The sequence below is a fragment of the Osmia bicornis genome, chromosome 12, assembly GCF_907164935.1.
Source record: "Osmia bicornis bicornis chromosome 12, iOsmBic2.1, whole genome shotgun sequence".
Lineage (NCBI taxonomy): Eukaryota > Metazoa > Arthropoda > Insecta > Hymenoptera > Megachilidae > Osmia > Osmia bicornis.
The window spans coordinates 488,805-516,567 of record NC_060227.1 but is presented as its reverse complement, the minus strand read 5'-3'; the positions used below and the strand labels follow the sequence as shown (position 1 = coordinate 516,567).

The 27,763-nt window shown below is 33.8% G+C and overlaps 7 protein-coding genes across 19 annotated transcripts in view; 2 read left to right on the top strand and 5 right to left on the bottom strand.

The window, feature by feature from the left end:
• Positions 1-1,167: 1,167 nt before the first annotated feature.
• On the top strand, positions 1,168-2,387 carry LOC114879465 (DNA-directed RNA polymerase II subunit RPB7). 2 transcript variants are annotated; one of them, XM_029194405.2, is made up of 8 exons: positions 1,168-1,278; positions 1,384-1,493; positions 1,553-1,712; positions 1,792-1,842; positions 1,913-1,978; positions 2,052-2,123; positions 2,192-2,225; positions 2,294-2,387. In XM_029194405.2, exons 1-8 carry the CDS (start codon positions 1,267-1,269, stop codon positions 2,308-2,310), a joined length of 522 nt encoding a protein of 173 aa, XP_029050238.1. In that variant the 5' UTR covers positions 1,168-1,266; the 3' UTR covers positions 2,311-2,387. The 2 variants fall into 2 exon arrangements, with proteins under 2 accessions (XP_029050238.1, XP_029050237.1); XM_029194404.2 differs by having other exon boundaries at positions 2,192-2,387.
• Positions 2,388-2,523: 136 nt separating this feature from the next.
• Positions 2,524-5,452, bottom strand: LOC114879457 (uncharacterized protein C6orf136). 4 transcript variants are annotated; one of them, XM_046288299.1, is made up of 8 exons: positions 5,288-5,452; positions 4,437-4,635; positions 4,166-4,338; positions 3,994-4,082; positions 3,671-3,892; positions 3,255-3,586; positions 2,873-3,169; positions 2,524-2,785 (listed from the first exon to the last, which is right to left on the bottom strand). In XM_046288299.1, exons 1-6 carry the CDS (start codon positions 5,426-5,428, stop codon positions 3,376-3,378), a joined length of 1,035 nt encoding a protein of 344 aa, XP_046144255.1. In that variant the 5' UTR covers positions 5,429-5,452; the 3' UTR covers positions 2,524-2,785; positions 2,873-3,169; positions 3,255-3,375. The 4 variants fall into 4 exon arrangements, with proteins under 4 accessions (XP_046144255.1, XP_046144256.1, XP_046144254.1 ...); XM_046288300.1 differs by having other exon boundaries at positions 2,873-3,155; XM_046288298.1 differs by having other exon boundaries at positions 2,873-3,586.
• Positions 5,453-6,157: 705 nt separating this feature from the next.
• LOC114879477 (rab-like protein 6) lies at positions 6,158-10,093 on the bottom strand. 3 transcript variants are annotated; one of them, XR_003789912.2, is made up of 7 exons: positions 9,260-10,093; positions 8,666-8,866; positions 8,111-8,595; positions 7,244-8,031; positions 6,677-7,178; positions 6,354-6,605; positions 6,158-6,272 (listed from the first exon to the last, which is right to left on the bottom strand). XR_003789912.2 is itself a non-coding variant. In XM_046288314.1 (7 exons), the coding sequence occupies exons 3-7, from the start codon at positions 8,790-8,792 to the stop codon at positions 6,405-6,407; spliced, it is 2,103 nt and encodes a 700-aa protein (XP_046144270.1). In that variant the 5' UTR covers positions 8,793-8,866; positions 9,260-9,446; positions 9,593-10,093; the 3' UTR covers positions 6,158-6,404. The 3 variants fall into 3 exon arrangements, 2 of the variants coding, with proteins under 2 accessions (XP_046144270.1, XP_029050256.1); XM_046288314.1 differs by having other exon boundaries at positions 6,158-6,605; positions 9,260-9,446; positions 9,593-10,093; XM_029194423.2 differs by having other exon boundaries at positions 6,158-6,605.
• An 8,412-nt stretch (positions 10,094-18,505) lies between these two features.
• Positions 18,506-21,406, bottom strand: LOC114877583 (histone-lysine N-methyltransferase SMYD3). 2 transcript variants are annotated; one of them, XM_029190339.2, is made up of 7 exons: positions 21,192-21,406; positions 20,941-21,087; positions 20,042-20,283; positions 19,646-19,950; positions 19,257-19,536; positions 19,025-19,187; positions 18,506-18,955 (listed from the first exon to the last, which is right to left on the bottom strand). In XM_029190339.2, exons 2-7 carry the CDS (start codon positions 21,066-21,068, stop codon positions 18,745-18,747), a joined length of 1,329 nt encoding a protein of 442 aa, XP_029046172.1. In that variant the 5' UTR covers positions 21,069-21,087; positions 21,192-21,406; the 3' UTR covers positions 18,506-18,744. The 2 variants fall into 2 exon arrangements, with proteins under 2 accessions (XP_029046172.1, XP_029046173.1); XM_029190340.1 differs by lacking the exon at positions 21,192-21,406 and adding an exon at positions 20,430-20,678 and having other exon boundaries at positions 20,941-21,029.
• Positions 21,407-21,492: 86 nt separating this feature from the next.
• Positions 21,493-23,679, bottom strand: LOC114877584 (surfeit locus protein 4 homolog). 2 transcript variants are annotated; one of them, XM_029190341.2, is made up of 3 exons: positions 23,416-23,679; positions 22,050-22,724; positions 21,493-21,955 (listed from the first exon to the last, which is right to left on the bottom strand). In XM_029190341.2, exons 1-3 carry the CDS (start codon positions 23,464-23,466, stop codon positions 21,869-21,871), a joined length of 813 nt encoding a protein of 270 aa, XP_029046174.1. In that variant the 5' UTR covers positions 23,467-23,679; the 3' UTR covers positions 21,493-21,868. The 2 variants fall into 2 exon arrangements, with proteins under 2 accessions (XP_029046174.1, XP_029046175.1); XM_029190342.2 differs by lacking the exon at positions 23,416-23,679 and adding an exon at positions 23,276-23,383.
• Positions 23,680-24,029: 350 nt separating this feature from the next.
• Positions 24,030-26,141, top strand: LOC114877588 (dual specificity protein phosphatase MPK-4-like). Of its 2 annotated transcripts, none has more exons than XM_029190351.2 (2): positions 24,030-24,548; positions 24,673-26,141. In XM_029190351.2, exon 2 carries the CDS (start codon positions 24,683-24,685, stop codon positions 25,724-25,726), a length of 1,044 nt encoding a protein of 347 aa, XP_029046184.1. In that variant the 5' UTR covers positions 24,030-24,548; positions 24,673-24,682; the 3' UTR covers positions 25,727-26,141. The 2 variants fall into 2 exon arrangements, with proteins under 2 accessions (XP_029046184.1, XP_029046183.1); XM_029190350.2 differs by having other exon boundaries at positions 24,032-24,441.
• A 91-nt stretch (positions 26,142-26,232) lies between these two features.
• LOC114877590 (paired mesoderm homeobox protein 2-like) overlaps positions 26,233-27,763 on the bottom strand; it is a 64,362-nt gene continuing 62,831 nt past the window's right edge. For 3 of the 4 annotated variants that reach the window (XM_029190359.2, XM_029190360.2, XM_029190358.2), the window contains 2 exons: positions 27,463-27,638; positions 26,233-26,731 (listed from right to left, as the gene is read on the bottom strand). In XM_029190359.2, coding sequence (XP_029046192.1) covers positions 26,330-26,731; positions 27,463-27,638 — 578 coding nt within the window. In that variant the 3' untranslated portion in view covers positions 26,233-26,329. Of the gene's footprint in view, positions 26,732-27,462; positions 27,639-27,763 lie in introns of those variants that run through there. The other variant, XR_006829952.1, reaches the window with a different exon arrangement.

Genomic DNA, 27,763 nt, shown 5'->3' with positions numbered 1-27,763 from the left:
CTGTAAGGCAGTGCATAATCAAAATACAATGATATCTTTGATAGACTCACCGATGCTAGGGGTCCTCGATACCCCGAATGCCATAATGTCGGTATTAATGCATCGGGGTCCCGAAAACCCCGGATGCCATAATGTCGATATATAGAGTGCGTGCGCAACAGATGCTCCGGGGTCCTTGATACCCCGGATGCCAACATGTCGGTAAGGATGCACCGGGGTCCCGGAAACCCCGGATGCCATAATGTCGATATATAGAGTGCGTGTGCAACCGATACTTCGGGGTCCTTGATACCCCCGATGCCATAATGTCGGTATCGATGCACTGGGGTCCCTGACACCCCGATGCCATAATGTCGGTATCGATGCACTGGGGTCCCTGACACCCCGATGCCATAATGTCGATATGTAGAGTTTGCGCGCAACCGATGCTCCGGGGTCCTTGATACCCCGGATGTCATAATGTCGGTATCGAAGCACCGGGGTCCCTGAAACCCCGGATGTCATAATGTCGATATCGATGCACCGGGGTCCCTGAAACCCCGGATATCATAATGTCGGTATCGATGCACCGGGGTCCCTGAAACCCCGGATGCCATAATTTCGATACGTAGAGTTCGCGTGCAAGCGATGCTCCGGGGTCCTTGATACCCCGGATGTCATAATGTCGGTACCGATGCACCGGGGTCCCTGAAACCCCGGATGCCATAATTTCGATATATAGAGTTCGCGTGCAAGCGATGCTCCGGGGTCCTTGATACCCCGGATGTCGTAATGTCGGTATCGATGCACCGGGGTTCCTGAAACCCCGGATGCCATAATTTCGATATGTAAAGTTCGCGTGCAAGCGATGCTCCGGGGTCCTTGATACCCCGGATGTCATAATGTCGGTATCGATGCACCGGGGTCCCTGAAACCCCGGATGCCATAATTTCGATATGTAAAGTTCGCGTGCAAGCGATGCTCCGGGGTCCTTGATACCCCGGATGTCATAATGTCGGTATCGATGCACCGGGGTCCCTGAAACCCCGGATGCCATAATGTCGATACGTAGAATGCGCGGGCAACTGATGCTTCGGGGTCCTTGATACCCCGGATGCCATAGTGTCGGTATATAGAGTGCGCCAGCGGTGCTTCGGGGTCCCTGAAACCCCCGAATGATATCAGGACCGTATGAAAAGGGCACAACTAGTCAAAATATACATCATTTTATCTTCTGAAATATTGCTTACTTTTATTTGAAAAGTAATTATTTATTTAAACTAAAATATGTTTTATCACGTGAGTTATTTTAAACAATGATACAGTAAATGTTAAGAAATACATGTGTCTTAATAACATAATTATTACATTAATAATGAACTATATTATTTTGTAATTTTGTAGATATCATTGGAACATGAAATTTTATTACATCCTAGATATTTTGGACCTCAATTGCTAGATACTGTAAAACAAAAACTATATACTGAAGTGGAAGGCACTTGTACAGGAAAGTAAGTTTATTTAAAATGATTACGTTATTTACTTATTTTAATGCTATATGGTATTCCAGATATGGTTTTGTAGTTGCTGTAACAACAATAGATAATATAGGTGCAGGAATAATTCAACCAGGACAAGGTTTTGTGGTATATCCTGTGAAGTACAAAGCTATTGTGTTTAGACCATTTAAGGGAGAGGTATTAGATGCTATTGTAACACAAGTAAATAAGGTAAAATTGAAATACAACAGTTAAAACTATATAACACTACAATGACATTAAACATTCGTTATCCACTTTCTCTTGTTAGGTTGGAATGTTTGCTGAAATAGGTCCACTTTCATGTTTTATTTCTCATCATGTAAGTAATTCTTGTATAAGGTATGATTGTATAAATAAATTTTGTAAATTTGTTACGCTTCCTTATGTAGTCAATCCCAGCAGATATGCAGTTCTGTCCAAATGTAAATCCACCATGTTACAAATCAAAAGAAGAGGTATGTATTTTTGTATGCAATGATTTGTCTGATTTAATATAGTGATTATATAATGTAAGGATACAAATTGCAGGATGTAATTATTCAACCAGATGATGAAATAAGACTGAAAATTGTTGGTACAAGAGTTGATGCTACAGGCATTGTTAGTATACAATAAGTATAATATTTTATCTTAAGATTTTACATTATAATGTATGTATTTGTTTGCAGTTTGCCATTGGAACATTAATGGATGATTATTTAGGTAAATATATACTTTACTGATTTAATGGTTGGTTACAATATTTTTCTAATAGTTAATTTTGTTTACAGGCCTTGTGTGTAACTGAATGAAATAAATGTATCTACTGTATTTTTTATATGCGAGTTTTTTAAGTTAAATAAATCATATTTTATGGACATTTAATGGTTGTATTTAATTCAAGTCATCTACTGTTACTAGCTGGTACTATAGATCTATTGAACTTTTCAAATTTTTAACATTAATTAGTATCTATCAGAAACAAAAAATTGGTAATAAAACTTGATGAAACAAAGAGAAATACAATGTCTTTAACTAATTTATATTATACAAATGATTTATAAAGAATATTGATAATAGTTGGAAATGTAACGATCGAATTTAACAACCTAAGATACATATGTCTCTTGATAATTATTGTTACATCAAAATTTTAACTATAATACGATTCGCATACTTAACGTTAAATATAATTTTATTATTGTATTCAGTTAATTAACAACGAATAATTGATACTTGGTTTTTGGCTAAATGTTCTAAATGTTTATCGAGTCCAAATCATTCTGAAAAATAAAAAGATAAAAATTAATTCTGAATCTTGGAAAATAGAAATATGCCTTTTTTTAAATTAGTCATTCATAGGATTTTACCTGTTTCATCCTTGTGTTATCTTTCAAAGTTTAAACAGTTTGTATCTAGGTCGTTTTATTCGTCTCGGAAATCGTTATCACGTCGCAAAAAAATAAATATTACGTAGAATGTTATTAATGGATATATCCATTAAAAAACAAAAAACTAAATTGACATTCATTTTTTCTACGACACTTCACCTAAATTTCCTCCTCTTCTATAATTTCTATTTAGTAATTTCTTTTTATCACAATTACAAATGCAATTTAAGAATATTAATATACAAGCAGTGTATTTATATTTCTGAAATTTTATTACTGCAATTTATTAAATAATATTTTAGAAAACATTTTTTAAAGAGCTATAATTCATTATAAATACGCACAACAGTAAGATTCATACCGTGCGCTTTGACTTCCATGTGTGGCTCTACAAATATAGTTAAGCTGAGTGTGTCAAAACTGATGGCGTATTTTAATTATCTAATATAATGACGTACAAATTTTTTATTCGCTCTTTTACTTTACTTGAAGTAATCGAGGATGTATGTTTTTAAGTAAACTTTATCAAAATAATTTAAGTTCAAGCTTAACAAAGAAGTGAATAAAGCCAGTTTTGGTTCAATAGGAGTTTTTAGCTTTTCTTGTTCTTGATCAGGCATCAATTTATCCACAATATGTTTATATATTTTACCATCATTATTAACATAAAATGTAGAAAATCCATCGTACCACCTATTAGTAAATTTTAATAATCACTAACTACAAATTATAAATAGTATGTATTTACACAACAGAATCATAAGTAATACTACTTACGTTGGTCCACCCTCTGTCTGGTCTTTCATATTCCAAAACTTAAATTTCCAAAATAAAAGAAGTACCTTTGCATTAGAAACACCTTCTATACGCCACCGAATTTTAACGGTATTATCCTCGGGGTGCATCGTCATTTTTAAAATATTCAATTTAACATAAGCATATTTAATGTGTCCTACTAGTTTTAATAATGATATTTGATTTATATAATGCACAATACCTCTAGAAACCATTTTCAAGTATATGCATTATTTTTAATGATACATATTAATTTAAATTTAAATAGTATTAATGATAAAAATATTCTAAAAATTATAACTTACGTAGTTGTTGTTCCTCTAATGTTGTTTATAAATATTAAATCGTTTGTATATATATTAAAATCCATTGTTTTAATAAATAGTAATGGTAACTGAAAAAAAATATATTTTTATAATAAAAATATAATAAATTTCATATAATTTAAAGTAACTTCTTTGTATAATAAAAGCATACATCACGCTGAAGATGTTTAAATACATTGCTTAAATGTTCCTTAGGTGATTTACGATCCTCAGGTTGTTTTTCATTTACATCTTTTACATTAGGAGATATATTAGAATATAAAATTCTTTCCCTTTTACTGCTAGGTAAGGTGTTCTTAAATATCCACTTAGTTGATGTGATCTCTATATGTGATAAATTATATATGATTGTATTCCTTCTCTATTACTTTTTAATATGCATATACTTCTTAAATCAGAATTAATTACATTAAATACTTTACCATTTATTTTCTTTTGTTGATGCAATGTCAATGTTTGTTGTTTATTGCAATGATATTTTTCATTGCATATCTTTAGCTTTCCTATTTGAGTTTTAAAGAATGTAGTTGGTATATTTTGTTCCAATAAAGAAATTAGAGGGTTCATTGAACTTTTAGAGGAACTCACTACCACATTCATTTTTGCTTGCATACCTAAAAACTAAAATCATAGCAATTACATTTAGAAGAAGTCATCTATCAATTATTATGATAAAATGCCGATTACATAAGTATGTTAAGGTTAACTTATCACGTATGATAGAGACTGTTGCAAAATGAATTTCAATTTTCGGTGAATATAAATAAATTTTACATTCAAAGAACTAGTAATTATCAGAGACAATTTTTAAATAGATACCTCTTTTAAAAACAAAGACAATTTAACATGTTCGGATAACGTATGGTTGAGCCTTGTTACTTGCCGAGGTGTATTAACAAGTGATGTAAATTTATTTGGAATAGAAATAGAACGCAAGCACAAAGACATTATTTTATTGATTCATAATCTATATCTTTTACTTATAAACAGTAAAATTCAAGCACAACTGTCGGCATACCCTCAACCTCTTCATCATACTAAAGACAGTGACTACAGGTCCAACAAGACTGGATATGCCATATGCCTTTGTTTTTTAGGGGTCTTGAATTAATGCCTCGAGAACGAGTACCATCTGCTCTAACGAAAGTGGACGGTAACAATAAATTGCACGATATATTACAGATACCAGATAAAAGCTTCAATATGAAGTCTTAGGTGAGGTCACACGTTAATTGTAAATTCATTGTAAAATAAAAATAATTGTTTGACAAACCTGTACTTTAAAAAGACCGCCATAAACAAATTCGATCCTAGCGCCATCTATCCAAAAACGGCTGAAACTACTCAATAAGTGAGTACCATCGGCAAAACAGCCAACGTTTCCCCAGTACCGGTATATGTCTGACAGATCCATCCGTGCCCTTCGACGGTCGCGATAAGACTGACTAGATTTTACTTCCCTCCGCCGGCTACATTTAATTATTTCTATCTGATATTTGTTAATATATGTTTATTATTTTATATTTTACAATTGTTTACTAATAAAATTATTGTTATATCTATTTAAATTGTTTACTTCTTTAATTTTCGCGTGGGTTTCTGCCTTCAAGAAACTCAATCGGAAACTTGTTGAGTAGTTTCAGCCATTTTTGTATAGATAGCGCTGGGATCGAGTTAAAAAAATTTTAATTTATGGAGGTCATTTTTAAAATAGAAGTTTAAGTGTTGTGATAGAAATGAGTAGAAATGTTTCAAATAAATAATAAATTATCATATAATATGACAATTTTTTATTTATTTATGTACATTTATTAACACGAAGCTGTATCGATAACATATCGTGCCGTAGTATAATATGTATATGCGACAGAAAATAATTATGTAACATTTCTTAATTACTATATTAATTTAAGGTAAATTGTTTTATTTTTTAAAAAAGTATTCAACAATAAAAATATCAATATTAAAATATGATGTTATTTACTAAATATTTTTGTTCGTAAAAAATAAAAGTATCAAAATAAATAGCTCAAATATAATCAGCTGTAAATATTTTGAAAATGCAATGATAAAATGTTTATGAATTTGAAAAAATATACATTTTCATGATAGATGCGAACGGAATGCTAATTTAAATGAAAAATTTCCGATTGAAAATCACTTTACTAGAACTTCTTTGTTATGATTTGTAAAGTTATTTTATCATATAAAGAATTTCAACAAAATTTTTACATGATATATCGCTTGCTTTGAAGTATCTGCAAGCATTAGTACGTAATTTATTTCTTTGACAATTCAACGTTAAAGATCGTTCAATGTTAACATTTTACGTGCCTTACCAGAAGTCAGCGTTACTAATTAGTAGTACGATTAAACAATATTTAAAATTGCTATATTGCTTCATAGGCAACATCAACACCAATTCTAGTAACAGAACCATTTAGAAATTCTTCAAGTTCATCGCGTTCTCTATTTTCATCCTTTGAACGATGTAGCGAACGTTTCTTTTTTTTATCTCCTTTATCTGTTTTCTCCTTATCTTTTTCTTTATCTTTAGATTTTTTCTTTTTCTTTTTTTCTTTATCTTCCGTCTAAAATGAATTTAATACGATATTATTACAGAATAAAATTAGATTATAAATACTTTATAACAGATATGTACCTTCTCTTTGTGTTTTTTCTTTTCTTTTAGTACAGGACTACCGCCATCAGAACTCATATGACGTACACTGGTATTATCGAGCAATTCTAAATGAACATTAGAACTCGTTACGCTAACATCTAAACTTTTGTCGCTCAATTCCAGTCTATCTTTTCTAGTACTATTACTGCTCACATCTTCCCCGCCTTCAGGGCTTTGTCTCCATTTAGAATCTCGTCGGAGCCAGCTATCAAATGCATCAGAATTAATTTCCGGCTGCTCATTTACATCATAGTTGTTGGATATTTCTATTTCTTGATCTATGGATGAAACAGAATCGCGTTTCACAGTTTGTCGTAATTGTTCCGAATTTATTTCCGTATTTGATAAAGTCTCGCGTTTGTGTTTCTGTTTGCTCAAAGGATTTTCAGCTAATTTTGGTTGAATAGGAGGTGTTGTCTCATCAGCCGATGATAAATCGTCCTCGTAACCAGCAACCAAAGGATTCGCAGTTTCAATGTCACTATTAAAGAGAAAAGAAACGAGTACATGAAAATTAGAGAGAAATTTAATACAATTCCAATGTACCTTTCAGTATCCGCTTCTTCGTGTTGTACTTTTTGTGGCGACACATGACTGTTATCTTCTAGGAACGATCGGTCTAGGAGCCCGTCATCCGGTATAAAATCTTCAACACTAGTGAGTGGTACGTTTGTACTTGTACTGTTAACATGTATTCCTTTGTCTATTTCATCTTCCTTTTTATTATTACCAAATATCTTTGACATAAGTGATTGTGATTTATTAATAGAATCTCTTCTATCAGAATTATCATTTAAAAGTTCAGTCATTTTAGGATCTGTCTTTGAAATATTTTGTACAACCGATAGTGTCGATATCGTCTGCGAATTTCTAATAGGAACTGCTTGATTTTCCAAGGTATTTATAAAAGTGTCCTTCTTTGGTGGTGATTTTAAATCTATGCTTTTAACTGGAATAGGAGTTCCACCTCCTATAGGACCAGGCATGGAAATTGATCTTTTAACTTCAATATTTGTATTCGTATTACCATTTGAAGATAACATATGATGATTACTCAAAGAAGATGTAATATTAGGGACTAGAGTGGTGGCAGAAACAGAATCAGCAAGGGCTCTTCTTCGGTTAACAAGATTATCCAAGAATTTATTATAATTGGCATCGTCGCTATCCTGAAAGAGGTCGAGTTCCTGTACTGTCAAACGTGTTTCTTCCTCATTGGTATCAAGTTGTTTTAATAACGTTTCTCGTTGCAGTTGAAGAAATGGAAGATTAAAAAATTTGTGCAAAAGTTTTAATCCAAATCCATTTCTCATAGATGATTCTGCATATCTCACCTGTGAAAAATAAAATATTGTTAGAAGTTACAAACACACCATCTCAAATACTAAAAACTAATAACAACGATAAATTTACTTGTGCTGTTCTTTCATGTAAAGAATCAATAAAGTATGTTACATGATCTGATGTAACCGTTCTGTGATGCGCCATATCACAATGATTTCCTAAGACAATCACTGGAATATGACTAGGAATTTTTGGAAGTTCTCTTTGTACATAATCAAATGTCCAAGATTTTGTAATGTCCATCATAATGATAACACCATTGGTCCCTTTATAAACATCAAGAAACTCTGCATCTAAAGCAGGCTCCTCAATAATATTCTCTGCAGGTGAATTATCCATTTTTAAACCTTCTAACTTTTTTCTACGTCGACCTTTATCTACAACATCCCAAACTTCAACTTTAACAATATCATCAGTAGCTTTATAATTCCATTGAATGCTAGTCACTTGTATTTCTTCTGTTGGTATATATTCTTCTATAAATTTTTGGCCCTGAAGTCTATGAAATAGACAAGTTTTTCCCACATTTCTATCACCCTTTACAATAATTTTCACTAAAAATAAAATTCTTATCATTTGAAGTACATATTTTATTTTCATTCAGAATTAATTTAATATACTCACTATTATATTGTACACCTTTAGCAAATTTTCTTTGCAACGTAGTTGGCATAGATTGATGAGCCGGTCTAGGAGATACATTGCCAACTCCATCTGATTTTCCAGCTAATCTTTTAAATGCAGAGAACATTGTACAATGTTCTTCCACTGAGCCAATAATAACTTAGGAAAATATGTTTTCCTTAATAATTTATGAACAAATATCTAAATAGAAAGCATACAAAGAAATTAAATTCTTATCTTAAAGAAATATAAATTTAGCTAATATAATAAAAATATGTGTAACTTATATAAAACTATGTAAAATATATCTCATAATGTAAAATGAAACATATTTTTGAAACAATAATAAACATTCTAAATATAAAAATTATAAATTTTATAAGTGTAACATAAATGGATATCTATCAAATCTATGAAATTATAAAAATAATTAATTAAAATAATAAAAGATACAAACAAACATATGTCAAAAAACGAATTGACATTAACTAATACTTGCCATTATCGTTATAATACACATTAAAATTTTTATGAAGAATGTAAATTTTGTTTTAATTTTGCTTAATGAATTTTGGAATACAAATTATTACTCACCACATGTTATTTTAACTTTTTCATGGATAAAAACTCATTTAAAACAGATAACCAAAGTGGGCTTTAGTTTACTACGATGACATTTAAGGCGATGCGAGCGTCGAGGCCGAACTTCGAATTCCACGTCGGTAAAACAGTCAACGTTTCATCGAAAAGTAGGTCGAACAGAAACTGATTTAAGCGCCACCTGAAGAAGCGCCATCTCAATTATCGCATGCTATCAACCCTATCAACTAACAGCATGCTATACTACGTCACCTTTCGCATACACCTAAATGACACGTGTATGCTACGATAGCTATATGTATAAATACATAATTAAACAATACTGACCATCCATTCATTATTATTAATTTTCGTTCCGTAAAATTGTAGTTGCAATGTGATACACTTCAGAATTTGAAAGGCATAGTTCTTGAAAAATATGTAACAGAGATTAAATAGAAAAACAAGCATAAATTTCGCAGCCAATTCGCTCGTATTATTTACTGTATAATTAATAAATGTACCATAGAAATAATGATACAGTTATTAAGGTGATGCGAGCGTCGAAAACTTTACCGACAGTCAACCGACTTCGAAAAGAAGGAGGTAATTAGTCATTTGTAATTAGTCAAAAATCATACAAGTTCCTTTTTCAGGAACTATAAAATTACTATAGTTATACGTTCTATATGGTAATATTGCAATCCCGAAAATACTTTTCTGAATTTAAACTATTGTTTCCCAATTAAAAAATATATAAATCTTTTTATTGTAGCTCTTAGCTTGATATCGCTTTCTAAAAGTTATCTTTAGAAAACGATATCAATTACCAGGTCACACCACATGGAGGTGGCTACGTTAGTGACCCACCCTAAAATCATAAGAACGTGAAACCATTCAAAACATACAACATAAAATTAACATCCTAATATCAGAAAAAATTTAAACAATAAAATGCTGTAACGGAAAACATAATTATTAGGATTAGATATACAATAACGTGAAACCATTTAAATCAGACAACATAAAATAAAAATTTAAACAATACAATCTTGAAATAGAAAATAAAATTAACATCCTAATATCAGAAACAATTGAGAAAATAATAATAATAATTTAACAATAAAATGCTGTAACGGAAAACATAATTATTAGGATTAGATATACAATAACGTGAAACCATTCAAATCAGACAACATAAAATAAAAATTTAAACAATACAATCTTGAAATAGAAAATAGAATTAACATCCTAATATCAGAAACAATTCAGAAAATAACAATTGCTGAAATAAAATGCTGAAATAGAAAATATAATTAATATCATAATTTCTGTAACAATTAACAAAATAACAATTGCTGAAATAAAATGCTGAAATAGAAAATATAATTAATATCATAATTTCTGTAACAATTAACAAAATAACAATTGCTGAAATAAAATGCTGAAATAGAAAATATAATTAATATCATAATTTCTGTAACAATTAACAAAATAACAATTGCTGAAATAAAATGCTGAAATAGAAAATATAATTAATATCATAATTTCTGTAACAATTAACAAAATAACAATTGCTGAAATAAAATGCTGAAATAGAAAATATAATTAACATCATAATTTCAGTAACAATGAAGAAATAATTCAACAATAAAATGCTGAAATAGAAAATATAATTAACATCATAATTTCGATTACAATTGAAATAGTAAAAGCCGAGGACAGAATACATAACTACCATTGCAATCTCAGAAATATACAATAAAATGAGAATTTAAGCAGATGTAAAATGAAAATACAAGATATAATTTATGTGCAAAATCAATAAGAAAAGAATAATGTATATCAATAAAGTAATAAAGAAAAAGGAAATAGGGGAAATAAAAACGCGAGTTGACCATTCAACGAGCTGGCTGTTGAACTCGTAAAATTTCGAATTTAATATGTTCTCGACGATATGTGCAAAAGGATCATACAAAAAAAAACTAGAAAATGAAAAAACAAATTAGCGAGCATAGTGACAGAATGACTGTCCATCCGAAGATGGAGAGCCATTAGTAGTTCCCCTCTTCTGGGCAAATTTTGCCGGGGCTCTTCAGCATATAGCCTCTTCTTTCTTCGGCAATAGCCTCACAAAAATCACTCGCGAAAATTTTACGTTTGCCCAGACATTTGTAAAAACGTAACACGTAAACGAGCAACGATCCCTAGAATCGCTACTCGTATACCTGCACAATTTTTGCAAATATCCAAGCACAAACACTTTTTAATTTCACTTCACTTCACTGCACTTTCACTTTAATACTTCATTTTTGTAATCGGGTCTAGTACCACGACTACGACTTACAAACTAATAAGGCTTGGCCTTGAAAAAATCAAGAGAGAATGCTAAATTAATTAATTGATAAATTAATTAAATTGCATTTTCATCTTTTCTCTTGATTTTTGGTTTCCCAACCCCAGATACAAGCTTCTCACGTATTAGAGGAGAATACGAAGAGAAACATGAAAGCTTGCTCTGGCCCTGCCTACTTATAAACTAAACTCAATCACACCAGAAGTAAACTACCTGCCTGCCTATCGCTATATTTAAAAAAGGGCAAAAATCATTCTCACAAAAATTCACTCCACGGTTCTCATACAACCACCCGGGTGCAAAAATGCCTACACCTAGAGAGAACGTCCCGGGACGCCTCCGACACCCGAGTTCAATTCAACTTTCACACTCTAATAAAATCATACCTTTTTGCTGAAATCGACTGACAAATAATAGTGAACATTATGCTAAACTAATACATTTCATTTTCGTATTCTATTGAATTATCTAATGTAAAAATTTCTGAATTTATTCTTGATAAGTATTTTATAATGTTATAGTAAGTTAAGATTTTTAATAAACGATACAAATCCCACATCCTAACCACACACACACATGTGGAACTTGTATCGTGGTTCACTATTGGTTCACTACTTTTGTCAGTCGCCAAAATGTATTACACTTAAAACTAAACCTTGTCCACCGCCCTCCACCCACGCGAGTACATCTAAGTACCCGAATGAGTTTTGGGCATAAAAATGAACAAGGCCAAAGGTATTTTCACCTACCAGTTTTCTTCATGTGTGCTGAAATGCCTAAGCTAAAACGTCTGATTAGCAAAAACTAAAGATGATATTCTCACTTTATTAAAAGTAAGAATATCGGCGAAATTTCACGGCTCCGATTTAGTATATGGGCTGGCCCCCCCAGGGGGGTGGAGTATATAGTCGGATAGCTTGGAGGATGACCGCGGTAAAAGGATATGCGTAACGCGGTGTGAGGTCAGTCAGAGACGAGAGCGAATGGAGAAGATAGCGATGAAATAAACGATTTTACCAGACTATTTTAATAAAAATGACTCGACTTTGCAAATATAAAGCTTGAAGAGCAAATACAGAAAAGCAAAATTGAGCAACTATGACATAAAACATGGTGCACTGCTAATATCAGCTGGCAACGGAGGTTCTTAGGCCCCCTGAACTTGCGCTCGACGCTACATACCACCCACCCCGCCTGGACGTCGTAACGCCAGGACAGGATGCACCCCTTCGCTAAGAGCGCTACCCGCCCGTCCAACACGTTGCATCCAACGGTGTCAGATTGACGGACGCCCATAGTATAGACAAAAGGACTACAGTTTAGAATATGGTAACATACTTGCATATGTTCCGTATTCTAAAGCTGCGCCTGCAAAGGCCTAGTAATGCATGGGTTTGTCTCCCATGAGATGGTGTTTCACGGTCTTATGCCGCGGAATCCTTGTAACTAATTTGATTAAATAAATAAAATATTGGATTGCGTTTAAAAACCAAAAGGATTCCCACCGAATACTAGTCAGTGCATTGTCACATTTACTCACGCGTTGGAAATTTTTCGCAACACTAATTAAAATAGAAAATCCTGATCTAAAAACATGACTAGTACATAAACATCGAACGGGCTAATATTTCAATATACTGGGGTATGCGGGTGGATAAATGATTATGTGATAGAGTTCGTGAGGCTGAAGTGTGAATGATGAGTGTTTAGGATCGAAAACCGTGAACGTGACAGAATGAATTTGAAGTATGAACGAAGAGCTTTCTACTATGCTTGAAGAGCAAATACTGAAAAGCAAAATAGAGCAAGTATGACGCTAACATGGTGCACTTCTAATATAGGGCTGGCAAGGGAGGTTCTTAGGCCCCCTGAACTTGCGTTCGACGCTACCACCACCCACCCCGCCTAGGATAGGATGCACCCCTTCGCTAAGAGCGCTACCCCCCCGTCCAACACGTTGCATCCAACGTGTCAGATTGACGGACGCCCATAGTATAGACAAAAGGCTGCAGTTTACAATATGTAACATATGGTCGTGCGCCACATTCTAAAGCTGCGCCTGAAAAGGCCTAGTAATGCATGGTTTTATCTCCCATGAGATGGTTTCACGGTCTTATGCCGCGGAATCCTTGTAACTACTTTGATTAACTAAATGCATTGACTTTCAAAACCAAAAGGATTCCCACCCTATACTCGTAAGTGCATCGTCATATTTACTCTCGCGTTATTTTTCGCAACACTAATTAAAATAGAAAATACTGATCTAGCAACATGACTAAAGGGGAGCTTTAAATTATGCTTGAAGAGCAAATATTAAAAAGCAAAATTAAGCAAATATGACTCCACATGCGTCCACTGCTAATATCAGCTGGCAACGAAGGTTCTTAGGCCCCCTAGTTCATACGCCAGACGCTACATACCACCCATCCCGCCTGTTTAAGGCACCTGGCCGCAATGGCACTTGGCCATTAAGGCAGGATGCACCCCTTCGCTAATAGCGCTACCCACCCATCGAACACGTTGCAGCCAACGTGTCCGAGTGGTGGACGCTAATAGTATAGGCAAAAGGACTTTAAAACAGCTTAGCGTATGGAGTGCGACATACTTAAATGTCCCGTACTCTATGGCTGTGCCTGCAAAGGCCTAGTAATGCATGGTTTTATCTCCCATGAGGTGGTGTTCACGGTCTTATGCCGCGGAATCCTTGTAACTAATTTTATCACATAAAAACCAAAAGGATTCCCACCGAATACTAGTCAGTGTATAGTCATATTTACTTTCGCGTTGGAAATTTTTCGCAACACTAATTAAAATAGAAAATCCTAATCTAGAAACATGTATGGTACATTAATATCTAACGGGGTAATATTTTACTACACAAAGGTATGCAGGTGGATAAATGGTTATGAGACAGAGTTCGTGAGGTCGAGAACCGTGAACGTGACAGAATGAATTTCAAGTTCGAAAAGGGAACTTTATACAATGCTTGAAGAGCAAATACTGAAAAGCAAAATTGAGCAACTATGACACTAACATGGTGCACTGCTAATATCAGCTGGCAACGGAGGTTCTTAGGCCCCCTGAACTTGCGTTCGACGCTACATACCACCCACCCCGCCTGGACGTCGTAACGCCAGGACAGGATGCACCCCTTCGCTAAGAGCGCTACCCGCCCGTCCAACACGTTGCATCCAACGGTGTCAGATTGACGGACGCCCATAGTATAGACAAAAGGACTACAGTTTAAAATATGGTAACATATTTTCATATGTTCCGTATTCTAAAGCTGCGCCTGCAAAAGCCTAGTAATGCATGGGTTTGTCTCCCATGAGATGGTGTTTCACGGTCTTATGCCGCGGAATCCTTGTAACTAATTCGATTAAATAAATAAAATATTGGATTGAGTTTAAAAACCAAAAGGATTCCCACCGAATACTAGTCAGTGCATTGTCATATTTACTCACGCGTTGGAAATTTTTCGCAACACTAATTAAAATAGAAAATCTAACGGGCTAATATTTCACTATACTGGGGTATGCGGGTGGATAAATGATTATGTGATAGAGTTCGTGAGGCTGAAGTGTGAATGATGAGTGTTTATGGTCGAGAACCGTGAACGTGACAGAATGAATTTCAAGTACGAAAGAAGAGCTAATACTGAAAAGCAAAATAGAGCAACTATGACGCAAAAATGGTGCACTTCTAATATCAGCTGGCAACGGAGGTTCTTAGGCCCCCTGAACTTACGCTCGACGCTACATACCACCCACCCCGCCTAGAACAGGGTGCACCCCTTCGCTAAGAGCGCTACCCGCCCGTCCAACACGTTGCATCCAACGGTGTCAGATTGACGGACGCCCATAGTATAGACAAAAGGCTGCAGTTTATCAAATGGAAGATTTGGTACTCCGCCACATTCTAAATCTGCGCCTTGAAAGGCCTAGTAATGCATGGTTTTATCTCCCATGAGATGGTGTTCACGGTCTTATGCCGCGGAATCCTTGTAACTAATTTGATTAATTAAATAAAACATTGAGTTTAAAAACAAAAAGGATTCCCACCGAATACTAGTAAGTGCATCGTCATAGTTACTCTCGCGCTGGAAATTTTTCGCAACACTAATTAAAATAGAAAATCCTGATCTAGCAACATGACTAAAGGGGAGCTTTAAATTATGCTTGAAGAGCAAATATTGAAAAGCAAAATTGAGCAAATATGACTCAAACATGCGTCCACTGCTAATATCAGCTGGCAACGGAGGTTCTTAGGCCCCCTGAACTTGGGCTCGACGCTACATACCACCCACCCCGCCTGGACGTCGTAACGCCAGGACAGGATGCACCCCTTCGCTAAGAGCGCTACCCGCCCGTCCAACACGTTGCATCCAACGGTGTCAGATTGACGGACGCCCCTAGTATAGACAAAAGGACTACAGTTTAGAATATGGTAACATATTTTCATATGTTCCGTATTCTAAAGCTGCGCCTGCAAAGGCCTAGTAATGCATGGGTTTGTCTCCCATGAGATGGTGTTTCACGGTCTTATGCCGCGGAATCCTTGTAACTAATTCGATTAAATAAATAATACATTGGATTGAATTTAAAAACCAAAAGGATTCCCACCGAATATTAGTCAGTGTATAGTCATATTTGCTCTCGCGTTGGAAATTTTTCGCAACACTAATTAAAATAGAAAATCCTGATCTAGAAACATGTCTGGTACATTAATATCTAACGGGGTAATATTTCACTACACAAAGGTATGCAGGTGGATAAATGATTATGTGATAGAGTTCGTGATGCTGAAGTGCGAATGATGAGTGGTTAGGGTCGAGAACCGTGAATGTGACAGAATGAATTTTAAGTTCGAAAGGGAAACTTTATACAATGCTTGAAGAGCAAATACTAAAAAGCAAAATTGGGCAACTATGACGTAAAACATGGTGCACTGCTAATATCAGCTGGCAACGGAGGTTCTTAGGCCCCCTGAACTTGCGCTCGACGCTACATACCACCCACCCCGCCTGGACGTCGTAACGCCAGGACAGAATGCACCCCTTCGCTAAGAGCGCTACCCGCCCGTCCAACACGTTGCATCCAACGGTGTCAGATTGACGGACGCCCATAGTATAGACAAAAGGACTACAGTTTAGAATATGGTAACATATTTTCATATGTTCCGTATTCTAAAGCTGCGCCTGCAAAAGCCTAGTAATGCATGGGTTTATCTCCCATGAGATGGTGTTTCACGGTCTTATGCCGCGGAATCCTTGTAACTAATTTTATTAAATAAATAATACATTGGATTGAATTTAAAAACCAAAAGGATTCCCACCGAATATTAGTCAGTGCATTGTCATAGTTACCCCCGCGCTGTAAATTTTTCGCAACACTAATAAATCTGAAAATTCCACCCCTCAGTGAGGGCCAGCCCATATACTAACCTGATGCGAATTTCACGAATAAAATCGGAAAAACGTTTCAATTTCAAGAGCGATTTCCTTATCAAAGTAAGTAGTTGGAGTAATTAAAAGTATTCATGCTTATTACTTTGATATTGAAATCTGCTCATCGCGAAATAAATTCTTGTACATATAAAAAATAAAGTGTATTGTGAAATCGGAGGGTCATCCGACTTCTCTACATTTTTAAACTCGAAATCTATATTTATATGTAAATATGTACAAGAAAACCCTATCCTGAGCTAAGGCATAAAATACACAAAAAAAACAATTTGCACGATTATCATTGTATAAAATGATACAGTGATATTCGTGGGTCACTATGCTCGCTCAAAAAAAAAAAATTACAACCAATTCCCGTGTCGCTACGGACCATTCGTCCTACAACATGATGGGAACCGGAGGAACTTTAAAGCATGCGACTCACCGATCGTTGACTTGCACCACTGCTCGTCTGTTGGCTCGTCAAAGAAACGGTACCCCCACTGGCAAAGCACTCATCTGAAAGCATAAAAATCACGATTCTTGAACGATATATGTTTTCTCTCAATTTGTTGTAGTTAATATGCTAATACACAGGATAATTCAAAAATATGCATGCAAAACTATATGGGAATAACTACACCATAAAACATGGTAAAACACATGCAAATACATCCCAAAACACATGAAAATCAAAACCATAGAACACCATAAAATAGTTGCAAAATTATAGTAAAACAGATAGGGTACCACTCCATAAAACCCACTAATAAATCCGTAAATATATGCCAAAGCACATACGAAACCACACCATAAAACACAATAAAGCACATGCAGGTACATGGGGTACCACACCGTAAAACACAATAAAGCACATGCAGGTACATGGGGTACCACACCACACAGCACACTAATGCACTTGTATAAAAATGTCAAAACACATGGGTGACCACACCATAAAACGCACTAATATATCCGTATAAATATTCCAAAATACATGGGGAACACTATAGGAAACACCATAGGCACACACAATAACACTTGTGGTAACACACTGATAAATCCATGCACGAATATCCATGGTATCAACCCGTACCGGTATATGCGTGACAGCTCGATCCGTATCCTTCGACGGTCGCGATAAGACTGACTAGATTTGACCCCGCTCCAGGTCGCGCTTGTACCGGCGCGCGGCGCGCGCAATCAAGCATGACGTTCCGCTTCACCGGTTCCGCAGATTTAACTATTTCTATCTGATATTTATTAATATTTGTTTAATTATTATTTTATATTTTACAATTGTTTATTAATCAAATTATTGTTATATCTATTTAAATTGTTTATTTCTTTACATTTCCGCGTGGGTATATTGCAAAATTTTGTTTAATTATTCTATTAAAAATTATTTAATTATTATTTTTAATTTTACAATTGTTTATTAATCAAACGAACAAACTACGCCCTATAGAATGAACGAGAAACTAAATTTTAAGGTTGGTAGTAATGAAAATGACATTTTAAATGTTTACATTGTATTGTTATACTATTATGCTGTTATATTTCATAGATTAACAAGAATGACTTTTCTGTTAGGATTAGAAATTTCATTTTTGTTCGATATTAGAATGATTTACTACAAATTACACATTGTCAATATATTATACACAATTATATCCTATTAAATGTAAAAAAAAAAATACATTATTTAAGTCCTTCTATAGTAGCCTGATAAAGAAGAGGTTTCAAATTTTCCCGAATTAACGTATGCTGTTCTCCATGTGTAATAGCCAATATTCCATTTGCTTTCTTTAATGCTTCAAAAGCTTGTTTTGGCTTTTCTAAATATAACTGAATCTTTCCTATCATAAGGTATAATAATCCAGTCAATGGATGAATCTCTCCATAGTACACTCTGAAAAATTAAATTTAATATTATTTCTTATTCATTAATTTCATAAATTTAGAACACATGTTTACTAACAAGTAACCAGTAATTAGTTTCTTAGCATAGTACTCAGCTTCTTCCCAATGTTCCAAACTTATAGAAGAATCAAAAGCAGTTTGTAAAGTTTGTACATGTTGTAAGTTTAGAGAATATAAAACGTCTTCTTGTTTTTCGAGGCACATCTTACTTACATCTAAATCTAATTTCTCTTATAAGAAAATTATATGTCTTTCACTAAATGCATAAATATAACTACTAGAAAGGATACAAGCCATATTTTTCATGTTCTGTAAATGGTGTGCTGTAAAACTAGATACTTCATTAAAAGTTTCTTTAAATTTTTCTGATAATTTTGTGTTACATTCTGAACAGCTATCTATGTCAAGAAAGCAAGGAGTTTTACACAATTTATTTGGACATTTAGCTGCTTCTACCATTGGTTCTGGTTCTTCACATTTTTTACAGTTACACCAAAAATAATATGAACTTTGTAGTTCAGTACGCCTCTCTTTTGTTGTTTTAAGTACATCAATATATGATATCCTTATCTATAAATATGCAGTTACAATTACAGCATAGCTTTACAAAATGGTATAATCAAAATTATCAATACAAAATTGTGATACAGTACTATAATAAAGGGGATATTAATATTACCTGAGACCAATCTAAACAAGGAAGATCTTTTATGGTTCTAATACTTATAGTAGTTCCCTCAAAGGTAGCTACAGCATTAGGTATACAACTATGGTCCACAATAGAAGGTGCCAGATAAATTCCAACACCAATACTATTCATATCCAAATCAAATATATTAAAAGAATTAATACAAATTCTGCCATAAATACCCATTAATTCTGCAGAATTTAGAATAGGTCCATCTCCAAGAAATCCAAACAAAACACCACAGAGAAACATGAAATGTTCCATTTTCTTTTCATCTTTCTTTATATCAGAATAATCTAAAAAGATAATGATTTATATATTACTTAAAAGTCAACGTGTGAATAAACTAAATGTTATGTATATTTTAATATAATACAAAACACTTACGGGACATTAAATCCTTAAATTTTCTAAATTTAGTTTTACTGTAATATTCTATTTCATCACTTCCACCTTGATTTAGCTTTATAATTATACGTGCCATTAGTCGTGCCATATCTGGCACAATTTTTGGTGAAACTCTTTTTAAATTTGCACATTCTGTGCTATGAACAGGCCAAGAGCCTTGTTGACAAGACTGGTTACAATAATAAACATATTGGCAAGCAGAACATCTGAAGAGTTTTCCACTAAAATAAATGAAATTAAAATGTTATTCCTTTTGTACTACAATACATTTATTAAGTGGTATAGTAGTTTAAAATATTTCTGGTAAAAAGCAGTGAGAAAAACAGTTATCCAAGCTGAACAATTTTTTAAATTATTAATAGCATACCTTTTAAAGCAATAATCGCATCGGTTAGTTCTATGTTTTGAACTGAGAACATAAGCAAATGGTTTAGAAGTAAGAATAGTAGTTCCTTTCTTTATGGGATTGTTATTATTACTCATTTTTAACAAAAGTCTTATCCATTAGTAATGTTTAATTTTAACACAAGCGTGTATGTACATTTAATTTACAAACAGTAATAGAAATACAGATATAGAGAATTATAACATTATAACATTGGTTCCATCATATAACCTAAAATTTTAAATTATATACACAGTATTAATTAAATGCTTCACATTATCAATCCGTTTTAATGCAATTAATTGAAAAATAGAAAAATATATTAACAATAGGTATTAATAGTTTGTATGAAATTAACTTAATAAATACAAATTAAACGTAATGCAAGGAAAGCAATCTAAAATGTATACACACACATATTATATATGCATGTGTATGTATATATATATTATATACATATATATACGTGCATAATTTTGTATAAACTTATTACCTTTGTAAACAATGGTCACATCGTTCGTTATGATATAAGGACCGTAAAACATAAGCAAAGGGTTTTGCAGTTAAAATGGTTGTTCCTTTACTAACGAATAACCCCTTGTGTCTGTTTTGTATTCCCATTGCTATTTAAAGTTATTTACTGAAAATAAGTTTTTAATAGTTTTAAACGTTATTAAATGAAAAATAAGAATTTTAAATATTTTTAGTAGTTTACTACTTTGATCATAGAAATGAGGTACTTACCTACTACATGTATTCTGAGCCCAGTTTACTTTATTCTTAGAGGAATCTAAATTTAGAAACTACTAGTGATTAATTAAAAAGTAAAGATTATAGAAATAATTAACAATGAGAATCTGAAATGGAGTATTTATTTACAATAATTTAATTGTATAAAAATCTTGCAAATTTGATATTTTCATTTTTGTATTTTTTATAAATTTACTAATGTAACTTAACTGTAATTCTGTGGAAGAATACATTGACATATTAAAATCATGCATATAAATTCGACTAGGATGTAAGACCAAAAATGGAGAAAAAGTTAAAAACACACAGAAAAAATATATTTTGTTTTTCTTGACCCAGTGTCTTATGTACAATGCCACTATAAGCGATATAAATTAGTTTTGGTGCTGTCTTCTTTTTGTTTATGTCATAATGTCATTATTCTGGAGTTGCATTTTTAATCCCGTGTATTTTAATTTCTGACCTCTAAAATATACACTTTAGGTTCTACTTCAACAATTCCTTTATCCAAATTGAATAATTCAAAATGAATGCATGTTACAGTTTTTATCCAACAAATAATAAACTTATTGTAAACTTGATTGAGCATACAGGAGAACAGGAATGGGAGACTGTTTTTACTTAATGATCATGATAATGTAATGATGAACATTTAGGTGATAACATGACATCTACCATTCTTTTTTATGTTCATCCATGGAAACACCTCCAGGACCTAAAGAGACTATCATTAGAAGGCCACCAATCACTGACAATGTCTGCAAATAATCAGGTTTATGTTATACATTTTTTCAGAAAAGTGTAGGGTAAATGTTGAATACTTGAGAAAATAATATTTAAGTGAATTATTACCTGAAAGAAATCATATTTAAGGAAATCCCGAAGTGCTTTATATTCTGGAATGCTCCACCACGCGTTGTGATAAAGATTAAGGGCAGATAACAGTAAGACAAGTAACAATGCACTGAGTTTAGTCTTATATCCAATAGTTACTAATACCATTAAAATACTTCCAAGAATATCTTGCATGATTTGTAGGAAAGATATTTCAAAACGAATTAATGTGGTAAACATAAATGCCAATAAAATTCTTCCAGCTAGTTGCAACAGATTTTTAGGTTTGTTATCCCCAAGACTTGGTACACCAGCAAATAATGATCTCCCTTCTACTCTTGATTCGGCCAAAACCAGAAGAAGTGCTCCTATTAATGCTAAGTTTCTAAATAGGAATGTTACATCCCACAAAATGTTGTAAGCTAATGTCTGCAAGACCACTATGAAGAATAAGATTCCACAAGCAATGCTGACTTTCCATCTTCCGATAACCATTACACAACCACCGAGTTGTCCAATTAAATTAATCAAGACAAACATTGTAGCTAAGAAGGTACCACAATTCCAGGTATTGTTCATAAATTCTTTTTGTTCTGACCATTGAAACCACATTCTCAACCCATCTTCTAGAAATGTGGCTATAAGGCAAAGTCTTGCAAGTGTTGGCAATATGTGTTTTCCATTACGGATTACCTGTTATTGCAAAAAAAAAAATAATAATTATAATGATGTTTCATGTATGAAACATCTTAAAATTATCAATTAAACATTTTGCATACTTTTTTCAAAGTTCTTTGGTGTCATATAAAAGGGTCAAAATGGGTTTGTGAAAAAAGTAAGAAATATATGAAATAAAAACTGAGTATTAGTAAATAATTAAAAAAAATAATAATAATAAAAATTGATATTCTTCACGTTTTGCTCAGTTTTTATTGATTCGATTTATTTCAGTTAAACTACAAGAAACCTTATAAAAAATATATACTTATTTTATTCTAAGATATATTGTAGTAGTAAAATAAAATATTTGAAAGCATATCGTTTAAACAATTAATCACAACTCGGAGAGACAATAATATTCGTAACATATATTTCTTTAATGATGCATAACCTTTAATTTCAAGAATATAAGCTATGGTGTAGGAGAATTTTCAACGCTTAATTATGTTAGAAAAATCTTATTGTTTACAAATAATCAATAAAAGAAGAGATACAAATTAAAATATGCGAATGTGTATAGCAACCGTGTCACGATGACGTTGACAGGAGTACATACACCTGTACTCCTACAGGATTTCTGTCGATCTTCTATCACGAGTTTCTTCGCGAAAGCAGTATTATTCATAAAAGAGAATAAGTGGAGCACGATGGCTCGTAAATTCACCTGATCAGCAATTTCTTCTGCTTTTGAGATCACCTCCTGTGAGATCAGCATCTTGTTTTATTTAAAAACCAAAAAATACCCATACACTTACATTAAACACACGTGCGCGTACGCAAGCAGTACCGATAGAATAGAGAAAAGAGTAGACAGAGATAGGGAAAGAAAGGGAGAGAGGGAGAAAGTTGGAGAAACACGGAACCGGGAACTACAGTAGCTCCATACGACAGTGTGAGCGATATTCTTACAACTTTTCTAAATGATGTGGAGATCGAGGTATCGCGTCACTTCCGGCATACGTGGTCGAACAACTTATTCCGTAATCTTTTCGAAAGCGTATAGGTATCATACTTGAATGATATTTCATTTTCGGAAAGGTTCATTTCATTCTTTGTACTATTTCTCTTCCTCAAAATATGCCATATCTTACAATACTAATTCGTATTTTCATAAAAACATTTATATAGTTAAGGAAATGTTTGGTCAGTTTAATTAAAAAGTTGACATCAATATACCTTTAAATGATACCGCAAAACATAAATTTTAAAATAAATAAATCAATATCATATTTATTAATGGTACTAATAATAAAATAGTAAATATAGGATCAGTAATAAAAGTAATAAAATATGTATGGTCAAATTTATCACTTTAGAACTGCGCCATAAAAAAATGTTATGATACTGTAGCGCCATCCTGCTTGTGCCCCGACAACTAAAATCAGTGTTTCTTGGTGTTTTTATTGAACGTGAGGTGTTTGTGTTTTTTATTCTCTTCTACATGATAAAAATAAAGAAAATGAACATTCATATTCAAAATATGGTAAAATGCAAGACAAATACACGCGGCTATTGAAGAGTTTAAATTTTAACGATAGCAATACAATTTTTTTCGTATTCTAAAAGCCAAGTAAATTTTCTATAAAAAATGTTGCACTCAACATTCATTTCTCATATTATTCAGCTATTACTTATAAAATTAGTTCCATGATTCAGAGTACAACAGTTATTTACAATACGTTTAAACGAGGTAATAGTAAATATAATTTATAATTCAGGCATATTCCATATGTAGAGTTTGATCAAATTTGAAAACTCTGTGTTCTTTTTTACCTGACCAAGTCTATTGAATTATAGGCAAGTTTATGTTGTATTTAATTTGTTATATTTTATAAAAATCATTATATAGTTTATGTTGTAACTGATAAAATAAAGTAGTTACAATTAAAATTGCATGCCGTAGCTTTATTTTTTATTCCAGAGTACTGAAGATGGCACAGGAAGCTACTAATAAATTAATTAGAGAAGACTTTGACGCAGGTCCTTCGAGTTACACCGAAATTATTCCTGATCTATTCCTTGGAAATCTAACAGCTGCTACAGATATTGAATGGTTAAAAGAAACTAAAATAAATTACATACTTACAGCAGATTCTTGTCCTTTACCTAGGAAGATCCAAGAGCTTTTGCCAAACTTGACTATAAAATATATTCAAGTTACAGACATGCCACGAGAAGACCTTTTAACTCATTTTGAAGATTCTTACGAATTTATAGATCATGCTTTACAATTAAATGATAAAATATTGGTACACTGTTATTTTGGTGTCTCTAGATCAGCTACATTAGTTATTGCATATTTAATGAAAAAGTATAAAAGGAGTTTCTCTGATACATTTGAAGAGATCAAAGGAAAGAGGCGCTTTGTAGAGCCTAATGCTGGTTTTTTAGCACAATTGAAACTTTACGAAGAAATGGGTTTCGGAGTAGACAATACCAGTGTACATTTCAAGATGTATAAATTACAAATTGCAGCAGACAAGGTGAGAAAGGCAAAGATCTTACCACAAACTTGCACAGAATTGATCAAACCAGATCCAGCTCTGGCTACAGTACATCCAGAGCCAACAGTCTATCGATGTAAGAAGTGTCGAAGAATCGTGGCTAGTGCCAGCAATATTTTGCCACATTTACCAAGAGAAAAACAAATCTGGAGACACATCAGTTCAAAAAGATCATCCAAACAATCAAAAGTTTCGCGCGATCCCGTAGAACCGTCGAAAAGAGAAGAACAACAGTCTGTAGAATTTTGTACTAAAATACTGTTTGTGGAGCCCTTGGCTTGGATGCCTGACATAATTCATAATGTCGAAGGGAAGTTAAATTGTCCGAAATGCGGTACAAAGTTAGGCTCTTTTAGTTGGATAGCGGGCAGTCAATGTCCATGCGGTAGCAAAATAGCACCAGCATTTTATTTGGTTCCTTCGAAAGTGGATTGGAGCAATGCCGTACAAAACGTGCAAGTAACTGTATAATATTAAAAATGTATTTGTAAATTTAAGGACTTTTGGACGGACGATATATGTATGTATATATGTATACATATAGACATTTTTGAACCTTTTTACGTGGTTCTAGATCGTTTAGCATTCTAACGAATATAATACGTGTGACCAATATTATACGTATGAAGATTCGTATTCTAATTTCGTGCCAATATTGATACAATATATTATGTACGTACAAGTAATCGTTATTTTCTGATTGTAATTTTAGATGTTTCTTATCGCGATAAGTAAAATATCGTTCTTCCACGATTCGATTCTTATATTCGTATATCTTCCTTTTTGCTACGATTAATGTACCGAATTTGTAGATTAGAATACCAATGTATGTATATATATATTTCTTGTATCAGTGATATAATACATTTACCATTTTTATCATTTATTAAGCTACTTTAGTTCTACAAAATAATATTACGAGTTATTTTCGTTACCCTGTATTTGGTACTTATAGATTAGATATTTAGTTCCATGTAACCGTAATTCGATCGATTGGTCCTTTGGTATATATTATTCAATTGATAGTTCGTACTTGTAAGTTGAAAATATTTGGTGATTTATGAATAGACAGAGTTACATGCTCGCGTGCATGGCAGAGTAAGCGGTTCCATACGGATGCGTTCTGAATCTCAGAGCATTTAAACTATTTATCGCTGATCCTTCGAGTCCACTATGAATGTCTGTCTGGTGATAAGAGGGTAGATTTACGTTTGCCAAATTACCGTTGATAAATCCATGGCAACTAGTAGTTTGCATAGAGGCGTAATGTTGCGATGTTCTCCAGTATTCACCGTAAGGATACTGAGCAACTTGAGACGTTTGCAAAGCCTCTGTGTTATTTTCTTGCGTATGCGTTACTCTGACAGGTCGTAGAGGTAAAGTGCTTTCCATTTCTCTGTTCGAAGATATCCCTCTATTAATGGCAGAACTTCTTTCGTTTCGACGAAATTTGGCGCGCCTGTTTTGGAACCATACCTGCGAGGACAATTTCGAGATATACATATGAATTAATTATAAAGAAAATTTGAATTGGATCGCTTAAAAAGATAGACACGCGGTTGTCTTGTGTCGCATTTGTTGGAAAGGAGGAATTAGCTGTAAAGACGAATAGGGAGGAGAGGAGAAGGGTTGAAGAGCGTGACGGCTGCTGGTAGGCAGAGGCACAGGCACAAGCACAAGCACACGGTTCGCAGACAGACGGGGCGGATAGACAGATATTCGCGTGAGATGTGGCAGACGCAGCTTTGGATGGATCGACACGAGCAACGAAAAGTGTGCTTCGCTGCACGCTTCTGTAACAACTATCACACACGTGCTGGATACGCAACGTATCATACGCAACGTCGTATGCCAAGCACAGATGCTGCTGAAACGGCCTAACTATCCTGGCTAAGCTAATCATAGCTTCTTGCCCTGACAACCTGTCTCCTCCGATTTTCTGCCTAGCTGTCCACCACCTCCACCCTCCTTCCCTCTTCTTCCTCATTTTTTTCTTTTTACTTCCCTCCCTTCTGCACCCTCGTCTGCCTTCCTCTCTACCGCTCCATTGCCGCTCCATTGCCGCTCCATTGCCCTTTTATCCGGCAAAATCTCAAAGAACACACATGTGACCAACTCGGCTCGTCACCGGTCAACGATACTTTTTCTCTTTCACCAAATTAAATTCACGTTTTCTCCTCGTAATGAAGACGATAATGGGAGATTACCTGTACTCTGGCTTCAGACAAAGACACTCGAGTCGCGAGTTCTTCCCGGACAAAAGCGTCAGGATAATGCGTCCTCTCGAATACTCTCTCCAAAGCGGCCAATTGTTGGGCCGAAAACGTTGTTCTGCTTCTTCTGGGTCTTCTGCTCGCAGGTGTCGTGGAATTCTCGGTACAATCTGTAAATCGCAATGTTACGAGCCAATTTAAATGTTAAAGTTCAAGCGAAACGGTTGAAGATGCAGCGTGCGATAAACAGCAGTAACACAGGTCGAAAAAAGAAAAGGGTGCAAAGAAGAGAAGA

What these genes read in the sequence shown, in the direction of transcription:
- LOC114877583 (XM_029190339.2), bottom strand. Translation starts at nt 21,068, where the DNA reads ATGGGAATACAAAACAGACACAAGGGGTTATTCGTTAGTAAAGGAACA. An exon ending in ATTTAAGGATTTAATGTCCC is followed by an intron (nt 19,951 to 20,041) that starts GTAAGTGTTTTG and finishes TTATCTTTTTAG; the next exon opens with ATTATTCTGATATAAAGAAA. An exon ending in GAACATGAAAAATATGGCTT is followed by an intron (nt 19,188 to 19,256) that starts GTATCCTTTCTA and finishes AAGAGAAATTAG; the next exon opens with ATTTAGATGTAAGTAAGATG.
- LOC114877588 (XM_029190351.2), top strand. Translation starts at nt 24,683, where the DNA reads ATGGCACAGGAAGCTACTAATAAATTAATTAGAGAAGACTTTGACGCA.
- LOC114879477 (XM_029194423.2), bottom strand. Translation starts at nt 8,792, where the DNA reads ATGTTCTCTGCATTTAAAAGATTAGCTGGAAAATCAGATGGAGTTGGC. An exon ending in TACATGAAAGAACAGCACAA is followed by an intron (nt 8,032 to 8,110) that starts GTAAATTTATCG and finishes TATTTTTCACAG; the next exon opens with GTGAGATATGCAGAATCATC. An exon ending in GAAGAAGCGGATACTGAAAG is followed by an intron (nt 7,179 to 7,243) that starts GTACATTGGAAT and finishes TCTCTTTAATAG; the next exon opens with TGACATTGAAACTGCGAATC.
- LOC114877584 (XM_029190341.2), bottom strand. Translation starts at nt 23,466, where the DNA reads ATGCTGATCTCACAGGAGGTGATCTCAAAAGCAGAAGAAATTGCTGAT. An exon ending in CAGAAGAAATTGCTGATCAG is followed by an intron (nt 22,725 to 23,415) that starts GTGAATTTACGA and finishes TTGCAATAACAG; the next exon opens with GTAATCCGTAATGGAAAACA. An exon ending in TTAAATATGATTTCTTTCAG is followed by an intron (nt 21,956 to 22,049) that starts GTAATAATTCAC and finishes GATTATTTGCAG; the next exon opens with ACATTGTCAGTGATTGGTGG.
- LOC114879465 (XM_029194404.2), top strand. An exon ending in GAAGGCACTTGTACAGGAAA is followed by an intron (nt 1,494 to 1,552) that starts GTAAGTTTATTT and finishes ATGGTATTCCAG; the next exon opens with ATATGGTTTTGTAGTTGCTG. An exon ending in TTGTAACACAAGTAAATAAG is followed by an intron (nt 1,713 to 1,791) that starts GTAAAATTGAAA and finishes TTCTCTTGTTAG; the next exon opens with GTTGGAATGTTTGCTGAAAT.
- LOC114879457 (XM_046288298.1), bottom strand. Translation starts at nt 5,428, where the DNA reads ATGGATCTGTCAGACATATACCGGTACTGGGGAAACGTTGGCTGTTTT. An exon ending in GCGGTCTTTTTAAAGTACAG is followed by an intron (nt 4,636 to 5,287) that starts GTTTGTCAAACA and finishes CTATGATTTTAG; the next exon opens with TTTTTAGGTATGCAAGCAAA. An exon ending in TTAAACATCTTCAGCGTGAT is followed by an intron (nt 4,083 to 4,165) that starts GTATGCTTTTAT and finishes ATTTTTTTTCAG; the next exon opens with TTACCATTACTATTTATTAA.